Below are 10,133 nucleotides of genomic sequence, written 5' to 3'. Positions count from 1 at the left end.
ATCTATAGCGTTCGGCTTAAAAATAAGCAAGTTCTTCTAAAAAATTGAACTCATGTTATTTCAAACTATTCGTTTTGCAGAGAGTCTATTAATCAATCGAGTTCACTCATTTTAATTAATACGGCGTTGAAAGATTTGGTAACATAAACATATTTTAAAATCCTGAATTAAAATTAGTCGCATATCAGACCTATATGATCTAACTTGCGAGGATATCCCAGGGCACCATTGAAGAGTCAAATACACTACATAGAAAAAGATTCCCGAATAGCAAAAATCTCCATGTGAATCTCTTCTCGACCAGGCCAGGCCGAATCGGGCCACTAATTATGGTTTGAAAAAAAAAAAGTTTTTCTTTAATATTTCGAGTTCTCGTGTTTCGGTTCATTTCTCGATGTACTAAATCGAATATTCTCAACATGCACATGCAAAAATTACTTTCTCAAACTAGATACGATTACGTAGACACTAAAACTCCGAGAGTTTTATCGTTCATGCATTTTCAGATTTTAATGACTGATTAAAATACAAAATCTAACAACCTAAACATTTTTTTTTTATAATTTCAAATGCCTAGACATTCAAAATTCAAAATCTTTAATTATAATTTTTTTGTTAGTTTAATGGATATGCTCATGACTCGTGAGTGAGTCGCGAGTGTTTATCCTTTTTTTTTTTCACCATCCATTTAACCTAGTTCATGAGTCTGTTTTAACTTTTAACATCAAATTGTTTAAACTCATTTCGATCCTAGTTGCGAAATCGAACCGTGGTACTCCGTTGTGTCTTAACTTTTCTCTTTATATACACACACATTTATATATTACAGATGTCATAGGTGAAGTAACCATTAATCCTCTCCTCTTCTGTCATTTACATGATTAATGCTTATAATAATATTCTCTCCCTTTGCATAAATTTCTCTCTCTCTCTCTGCTTCTTCTTCACCTCTCTCTCTGCGCAGTTTTTTTTTCTTTTAGTTCTCAGTCACCACTTTTATCACTTCCCTCCCTCTTTGTCAGAGAGACTTTGACTCGACATCATGCTAGTAAGTACGTTTCTCTCTGCTTATTGTTTCATTGTATTGCTTTTCTTTTTCAATACTATCAACGAACCAAATTTCAGAGTTCAATTTTTTGTTAGGTTCGTGTTTTTGGGTTATTGTATTTTCGTTTCATTCATAAAAGGGTTCTATTATATGCTATTATTTATTTGATTCTATTAGAATTTGGTTTTGTTAAATTTTCATAGTCAATATAATAGTCCAGTTGAATGTTGATACCGGCTTCAGTAAAAAAATGTAATCTTTATGATCTGATAAATTTGCAAACTTTCATTTGAAATTGGTTATTTAGTACTCTTTAAAGTTCTTAATGGTTTCAATTCTCAATTTTTATATATTGATCACTGTCTTAGCCTTGGTTTGATGTAAAATATGTTATTATTCTGTTCCAAGCAATAATTCTCAATTGTTTTCAATCCCTTAAAATTGCCCTATTTCATAATTTTGTTGTATGAATCAACAAAAATGAAATATTTTATTTGTGTCTATGAACTATTTGAACTATTGTGTAAGTAAGATATGTGATGAGGATAATTCAATTGTTTCAGGTGGCATTGGTTTTGATGCTGCTGGCATTGAGTAATGAAGGGAGAGTAAATGGTGAAAGGGGTGATAGGCAATGTGAGTTTAATCCATCACTAAGTCCAAGACCACACAGTGTCTCTATTCTGGAGTTTGGTGCAGTTGGTGATGGTAAAACATTGAACACTATTGCATTTCAGAATGCCATATTTTATCTCAAGTCATTTTCTGACAAAGGTGGTGCTCAGCTATATGTCCCCCCAGGAACATGGCTTACTGAAAGTTTTAATCTCACTAGCCATCTTACCCTCTTTTTGGAAAAAGGCGCTGTCATTATTGGATCTCAGGTATTTTACTTTTTTATTCTTATGTTTTTCGCTGCTGTCTTTTGATTATTGTCTTTTAAGTATTTATAGCGATACAAGTAGTATATAGTATATACACGCACATGTTTCAATCTACGAGTTACTTACCTATATGTAGCACCGGCACGTCAAATTTCAGGTTGAAAGTGTGTTTGGTGTCTGACATTGACACGTCATGTCCGACATTCAATTATACTATTTTCTCAAATTATTACTAGGATTAGTTATTACTGTCGACGTGTCAATGTCAGGGCTATGCCGGATGTTGTTTTTTGGGTCAGAACTTCATACTTACTTACACCTACGAAGGTGTGATTTTTCTTAATCTGTCTTTTGATTATTGTCTTTTATGTATTTATAGCGATACAAGTAGTATATAGTATATACACACACGTGTTTCAATCTACGAGTTACTTACCTATATGTAGCACCGACATTTTAAATTCAGATTGAAAGTGTGTTTGGTGTCCGACATTGACACGTCATGTCCGACATTCAATTATATTCCATTCTCTCAAATCATTATTATTGTCGACGTGTCAATGTCAGGGCTATGCTGGATGTCGTTTTTTGGGTCAGAACTTCGTACTTACTCACACTTACGAAGGCGTGATTTTTCTTAATTAGACTTGGTTTTTTACTTGTCATTCTTACTTGTTAGGATCCTTCTCAATGGGACGTTGTTGAACCTTTACCCTCTTATGGCCGAGGACTTGAAGTTCCTGGGGGAAGATATCAGAGCTTGATCAATGGATACATGTTACATGACGTGGTCATAACAGGTTTTTCTTTTCCCTATTACTACTAGTATTGTCTAATAGCGGCACTATAGCGTAGTGGAATTTGAATAAATTACTATTGTTTTGCGATACGCTATTTAGTACAAACTTCAAAGTTTTGTTAAATAGCGGCGCTAGCATTGTAACATAGCCGAATTTGAACAAACCGTTATTTTTCCTTATCTGACACTGATTACAACTTTCTTCCTGCTTCTATTGGCGTTTTGTGGTCTAAACTTTCATATTTTTTGGACATTGATAGGTAATAATGGAACCATTGATGGCATGGGATTTACGTGGTGGGAATCATTTAGATCTCATTCCTTGAACTATAGCCGTCCTCATCTGGTTGAATTAGTGGCATCTAATGATGTGGTAGTTTCAAATCTTACATTCTTGAATGCCCCTGCATATAGCATTCACCCAGTTTATTGCAGGCATGTTCCGGGCTACTTCTAAACACTAATTAAATCAGTATTTTCAAAGCAAATGTGATATTGATCTGATTATATTTCTTGATATGCAGCAATGTACGTATTCATAATATTTCAATCTTCGCTCCTCCAGAATCCCCTTATACTGTTGGCATAGTACCAGGTTAGTAACACATGGTCAACAATTTCATATTAAGTATATCAGCATTCAAATCCTTAAAATTGTAAGTGTCGGGTCAATTTAGTCTTTTCAGTTTACATCATAACATTTTAGTCCTTAAATTTGTCGGACAATTTAGTTGTTTTTTTCCTTCCAAATTTATCACCATTTTAAAGGTTTTATGCTTATTTTGATGCAACAAGAGACTATTCAAGTCAATATGTAGATCTTTCATTGATTTTGATGGATGTCCACCAAAGAGATATTTGGATCGAGAGACTAAATTGATTCGTGTTCTTTAATTTAATGGACTAAATTGTTATGTAAATATGAGGGACTAAATTGTTCGACTATTGCAATTTCGAGGACTGGAATGCCGATTCACTTATTTTGTATCTGGCCCACTTTGTAAAAATTACCTTGTTTGTTATATGAGGGACTAAATTGTTCGACTATTACGAGTTTGAGGACCGAAATGCTGATTTACTCATTTCGTATCTGGCCCACTTTGTGAAAATTACCTTGTTTTATGAGGGAATAAATTGTCCGACTATTACAATTTCGAGGATCGAAATGCTGATTTTCTCATTTCGTATGTGGTCCACATTATGAAAATTACCTTCATTATATGAGGGGCTAAATTGTTCGACTATTACAATTTCGAGGACCGAAATGCTGATTTACTCATTTTTTATCTGGCCCACTTTGTGAAAATTACCTTGTTATACTAAACTTATACATTTTCTTTGTGCCCTTAATATTTCCAGATTCATCTGATCATGTTTGCATAGAGGAATGTACCATTGCCACCGGATATGATGCAATCGCCCTAAAAAGCGGCTGGGACGAGTACGGAATTGCCTATGGTAGGCCTACCGAGAATGTACACATCAGAAGGGTACATCTACAAGCATCTTATGGCTCTAGTCTTGCATTCGGGAGTGACATGTCTGGCGGCATTTCAAATGTTGTTGTGGAACATGTTATTCTCGACAACTCAAAAGGTGGCATTGAGTTCAGAACTGTTAGAGGAAGAGGTGGCTATATGAAGGAAATAATTATATCAGACGTAGAAATGAAGAATATCAACACAGCAATAGTTGCCACAGCTTATTGTGGTTCTCATCCTGATGATAAATTTGATCCTAATGCTTTACCAACTTTGGATCACTTTATTTTTCAAGATATAATTGGAACAAACATCACTATTGCTGGAAGCTTTGCTGGACTACAAGAATCTCCATTCACCAACATATGCTTATCCAATATAACATTGTCTGTAAATTATGCTTCCTCCACTACTTGGAATTGCTCAAATGTCTCTGGAGTTTCAGATTCTGTTATCCCTAAACCATGTCCTGATCTTGACAGCCCTTCAAAATATTCCTCATCTTGTTTCTCCATGTTGAGTATGAAAGGGAAAACTGCAGTGTCCGGCATGGTGTCGATGAAATAGTGAATAGCTTGGTTTCTAAGAAATCATTAAAAAAAAAAAGTCAAATTCTTTCCAATAAGACATTAATTTGGATTATTTATTTTTTTCATCTTTAGATTTTCATTCTTGCATGCTGCAATTAGCACATTTTTTGTACAGGTTTATTTCTTCATTCATGTGTAATGAAATTTTGGTTATGTCCAAGGAGGACTCAATTTCATAGTTTTTATTACTTTTGTGTTATTCCATTGGGATTTCACTGTAAAGTATGTAATGGAATTGGGTGGTTTTCAATCAGAGAGTTGGGTTATGACTGAGACATGAGTTGCTGTTATATATGTTTTGGTAACATAATAAGACAACAAAACAGAAGAAAAAACACAAGTACAAGCTAACCATAAGCAAGTCCAGGCTGGCTTTGAGCAGGAGAATTCCTAAAATATCCCTGTGAATGATGAGATGTGGTTGAACGTGTCTAATTTTTTTACAACGTTTTTAGTGCATGCCACTAGAGTGTTGTAGTGTAACCTCAATGCATAAAATTACTAAGGATGTGATCTTAAAATATTCATGTGTCGAATCAAATACAGAATATTTTAGAATCACATTTATAGAGAAATAATGCACAATCACTTAGTGATCTATCATACATATTATTCCATCTGCACTTAGAGGTTTTTTTTTTATTTTTTTTTTATCTTGTTTATTTGATACCACTGTTTTTTGTTGATGTGGACGACGGAGTTTCAAAAACACTCATTCACCCACCTTGAAACTTCCCTCCGTCTCCGGCCTCTTGAGGTCAGCTTGAGCCTTCATTCTCTCCTGCCATGTTTTGCATTAAGTGAAGTTCTTAGCAAAGTTGATGGTCAAGGAATTGGTATTTTATGACATCAAATTTAGTTGAATAAAGCTAGAGTTGTATGTATTGCTTATGTTTATGGTGAATTTAGGTTTTTAATATAGCTACTGGTTTTGCCCTGTAATATTTTAAGTAATTTTTTGTCCATGTATTGTTTGTTGTCCAATATATAAAAGGTAAATAAAAGCTCAAATATTGAAATGTCCAATATATAGTTTCTAACTTGTACAAATATATTTGCCAAACCACCATTTATGGCCACATATGCCATAAGAACTTATTTAGGAATTCAACTCTTAGCAACCATTCTAAATGTCCCTATATTTGGTTGCACACAGTTATTACAAATTTGAACAGGCTATTAGCCTGTTGCAAAAAATAAAAAACAAATACAAATTTGAATAGGTTTGTAATAATTTGTATATCATATCTAATAAATCAAGCATAGACTTGTGGATTCTCCAGCAGATATGACTCCACAACTTTGTAAATTCCAATAGTGCTTTCTCTTCCTTCTTTTACATCTTCCTCTTTAACATCAAAATCTCCAATGGTCTTGTAACTACTTGCCATTTTGCATAAACAACCTCCATCATTAGTAGCCTCAAATTTAACCTCATAAGCAATAGATTCAAGCTTGTCTCCTAATGGATCCCCTTCAATCATAGTGTATTTGCAAACCAAATTCTCCTTATCAAGTACATCAACCTTTTGTTTCAGATATTTGAAGGGACTACCTGCATAACATAAATGAAATACTTAAGAAGTTGTTCGAGAAAGTAACAAAAATAAACTTATTGGATTTATGTTAAAGGCAAACTCTGATTCTGATATATGTTTGATTGCTAAGTGCTTACCTTCATTGAAGTTGACTTGTTCAATGGTTCCAGCTCCTCCATCTCCTTGAATTATATTGACATCTTTGACAAACTGTGGCAAGAGCTTTGGAAGCAAATTTCTCGAGTCGACGATCAAAGCTGTGAACATGCGCGATGGTGCAACGGATGAAGAGTACTCATGTGTAAAGGTTGTGACTCCCATGGTGATGGTGAATGTTTTTTTAGATTGAAGTTGTCACAAGGATCAAAGTTGTGAATGGTATGAATCAAAAGGGAGAGATTTTGGTATTTTATAGATCCAATAGTTTGATATGAAGTTTCTTAGAAATGATCCCTTTGATAGAATTGAATGAATTTTGAATGGAATTGAGAATGTCACATAAATGGACATGTGTTTGATTGTTATAGCATTGTTCATTAGAATTTTTATTTTATTTGAAGACTTTCAATTATTGTGGCTGCTGGCTGTGTTTTTTTGTTTCAAAAATAAGCTTGATTCAAACTTATATGTCCCCACATATAGTTGGCTATTGGTAAAATAAGGTTATTTTCCAACCTTATCATAGACTTGACTATGTTAGGTTCATATTTCATAATTTAGATTCATAATAGTTCCTTACCTAACTAGCTAGTGCATGAGATTTTCATCAAAGGTTGAAGATTGAGTCTTCGTTTACCTTGACAAAAAATTAAGTAATAGGAAAATGAATAGTATAGCTAGAGAAGCAAAGAAACATTTTCTTCTTTCTTATTTTAAGGAAGGTAGATTGAAGGTAACATTAAGAAAAGTTAAAGTTCAATCTAAACAGGAACAGAAGTACTAACACAATTAACAATGTTTCAATATAGAAGAGGGGATTGCATAAGATTGAAAGTTGTAAAACAACCAATCTTGTCACACAATTACACGACCCTTGTGAGCTGTTAGATATGACGTGCTGCCAATTTTGTGTCACTATATGCTTATTAGACATGCTATTTACACACAAATTTGACATCAAAATTTGATAAATTTAAATGATTACAGTTTAAATATGTTATTAATGGTTTTTTTTTGAAGGAAAATATGTTATCAATGAATATGACCTTTAACAAAACAAGATGTTACTGTAACAAAAAAAAAAACAAGATGTTACTTTTAGGAGTGTACATTGGGCAAATCCGGTCGACCCGGTCAAACCCACCAAATCCAACTCAATAAGTTGGGTCGGGTCGGACAATTGAGTGGATGTGGATTTCAAAAATAAAAACCCCATAAAAAAATGGGGTTACGGGTAAAATCGGACCCAACCCAACCCAAAAAATTCATTGACCCACTAGTGTTATGGTTTTTTGAAATAGTTTTTATGAAAATACTAAAGGTTTTATCATTCAATCGTTAAATATTTTTATAGTGAAAATAAGTTATACTATTTATTAAGAAAATAAAAAGATTGAATAATTTTTATAAATAAATATGATAAATTATCGCACTATTTTTTAAAAAAAGAAAAAGATTGAAAAATATTTATAAACAAATATCATAATTAATCGCACTATTTTTTAGAAAAATCAAAATATTTAATAATTTTTATAATTGACTCATTGTTTAGTCATTTGATATAAAAAAAAATCATTTGGATAACACAATATACAACCCGTAACTTAATGGGTTTACATAAAAAATTGGTGATTATGTTTTATAGTGAAAAAAAGTTACACTATTTTTCAATAACATACAATGGGTGAGTTATTTTAATGAAAAAATATGATGATTTGTCATTTGGATATTTAATATTAAGAAAATAGAAAAATAATTTGGGTAACCCACGACTCAATCCAATCATTCCACACCTCCTATCAAGTATATGGAGAGAAATTGTAACATAAGTGTAAGTTTCTTCTTACTCGTGTTTGGAAATACATAATATTATTTGTTTAAACAAAATATAAGAAGTTGTGTTTGGTTTGAGTTTTTGGAATCCATGTTTTACTATCTTTTCTAGACTCTTTCTTTTTTTTCTAGCTTTTCTCGCTTGTTGTTTTCTATTTTTTCCTAGTTTTGCGATATTTCTTATTTTTACTGTCTCACGGATTTATTATAATGGTTGAGATTGTAGAGAAGGAATAGAAATGTACCATCTTATTTTCTCGTTCTCTCACTCCCCCCCCCCCTCTTATCTCTCTTCTTTTTCTTTTAGTTGTATTATCGTGTTGTTTGTTTCAGATAACACATTTTTGAAGATTTTTTGAATGATTGTTGTTTGTTTTCTCCCATGTTATTTGCAAGTTGTGTTTGTTTTGAGTTTTTGGGATCCATGAATGAATAAAAGCGAAAGAAAAGATTAATTATATAAATATAAAAAAATATGAGATCCTTATCAGTATATTTTTTTTTATCAAAGGTGTAAAAAATTGTTTTTATTAACATTAACTTTTTGTTTTATTTTTATTTTTGGTATGCTTAACAAGTGCACCGGGTGCACTGTTTAACATGACTCTTATATAAATATATAAAAAAATATCCTTATTAGTGTATATTTTTTTTACTGAAGGTGATGCAATGGTTAAGAGAGCTATTTTCGCCAAAACAAACTGAGAGGTTGTTCGCGAGATGCCCGCCGCATGCACAAGGCCTTGCCGATACATTTTGGTTTCGGGCGTCGCAACTCAAGATTAATCGTTGATGCTTACCGGAGGAGATACCCCGGACGGAGAAGAAGACTCCGGAGACAAAATGTCACGAAAAGCCATATCTGTACGTATAAAAAAAGCACACCCCACAAAGTTACCGGTTGATTATAATTCTCTGTCATGGAAAATCTCAGTGGTTACTTCAGTATTATGTAATTGTTACTATTGTTTTTTGATTATTAAGCCTATGACTTTAGGTCGAGGAAACACAACTGATTTTTGGTTCATTTATATTTTCTGCTCTGATGCTCAATAATGATTCTGCATACTTGAAAATATAGTTGCTGTCATGAGATTAAGATTTTCTGATTTCATGTTTTTAATCATGTCATTGATATTTGTTGGATTAATGAATCAAGTATTGAGATTAGCACTTGAATCAATAAATGAAATCATATACTAAGTAATGCTTATAAAAAAACTTGAACATATTGAGATTAGCAGGCAAAGCAGAATTCTATTGTATTTACAAGTCAAAAATCGCATTGTGCAGCAATTTATTATTTCTTTGTAATATAGGTCGTGCCACAGAAAGGATGATAACAGAAGCACGATTTGGGGACATATTACTAGTCTTTTTGTCAGGTCATGGTGGGTATTGCAAACCAACCCGGCGAAATAACTATACAAGAGGATATTTTGTAACTCGCAAGGGACAAGTACTAGGTGCGTTTGTTTATTTTTTTAAAAAATTGATATATTTATAAGATTGACTTAGAGTTTACTATGATATCTCAATTAAAATTGATATATTTAACTGTAGATAAAATTAAACATTTAGGTCATATAATTGAGCAAACTCGAATATAGATATTCTTAGATGGTCTTTAGATCAAGAAATTGCATTTGGCCACACACTCGTTCATTTAAAGTGACCTTAAAATTGCTTTTTTTATTATATTATAATAATTGATTATATGTTTATATTGACTTAGAGTTAAATATAATTTGCCTGACATTGTTATCTTTATCTTGACATAGTTATCTTTTTTACAGATTCA

At 32.5% G+C, this 10,133-nt stretch overlaps 2 protein-coding genes across 3 annotated transcripts; one reads left to right on the top strand and one right to left on the bottom strand.

Annotated features, from left to right (window-relative positions):
- Positions 1-831: 831 nt before the first annotated feature.
- On the top strand, positions 832-4,990 carry LOC123882081 (probable polygalacturonase). Of its 2 annotated transcripts, none has more exons than XM_045930872.1 (6): positions 832-1,048; positions 1,612-1,932; positions 2,612-2,732; positions 2,992-3,166; positions 3,256-3,326; positions 4,091-4,990. In XM_045930872.1, exons 1-6 carry the CDS (start codon positions 1,043-1,045, stop codon positions 4,777-4,779), a joined length of 1,383 nt encoding a protein of 460 aa, XP_045786828.1. In that variant the 5' UTR covers positions 832-1,042; the 3' UTR covers positions 4,780-4,990. The 2 variants fall into 2 exon arrangements, with proteins under 2 accessions (XP_045786828.1, XP_045786829.1); XM_045930873.1 differs by having other exon boundaries at positions 840-1,052.
- An 811-nt stretch (positions 4,991-5,801) lies between these two features.
- On the bottom strand, positions 5,802-7,296 carry LOC123882082 (pathogenesis-related protein STH-2-like). Its single transcript, XM_045930874.1, has 2 exons — positions 6,478-7,296; positions 5,802-6,357 (listed from the first exon to the last, which is right to left on the bottom strand). Exons 1-2 carry the CDS (start codon positions 6,659-6,661, stop codon positions 6,059-6,061), a joined length of 483 nt encoding a protein of 160 aa, XP_045786830.1. The 5' UTR covers positions 6,662-7,296; the 3' UTR covers positions 5,802-6,058.
- Positions 7,297-10,133: the final 2,837 nt, after the last annotated feature.

This window comes from Trifolium pratense, linkage group LG4 (assembly GCF_020283565.1).
Source record: "Trifolium pratense cultivar HEN17-A07 linkage group LG4, ARS_RC_1.1, whole genome shotgun sequence".
Lineage (NCBI taxonomy): Eukaryota > Viridiplantae > Streptophyta > Magnoliopsida > Fabales > Fabaceae > Trifolium > Trifolium pratense.
The sequence above is the reverse complement of the archived record's forward strand: the minus strand, read 5'-3'. Positions and strand labels throughout refer to the sequence as shown.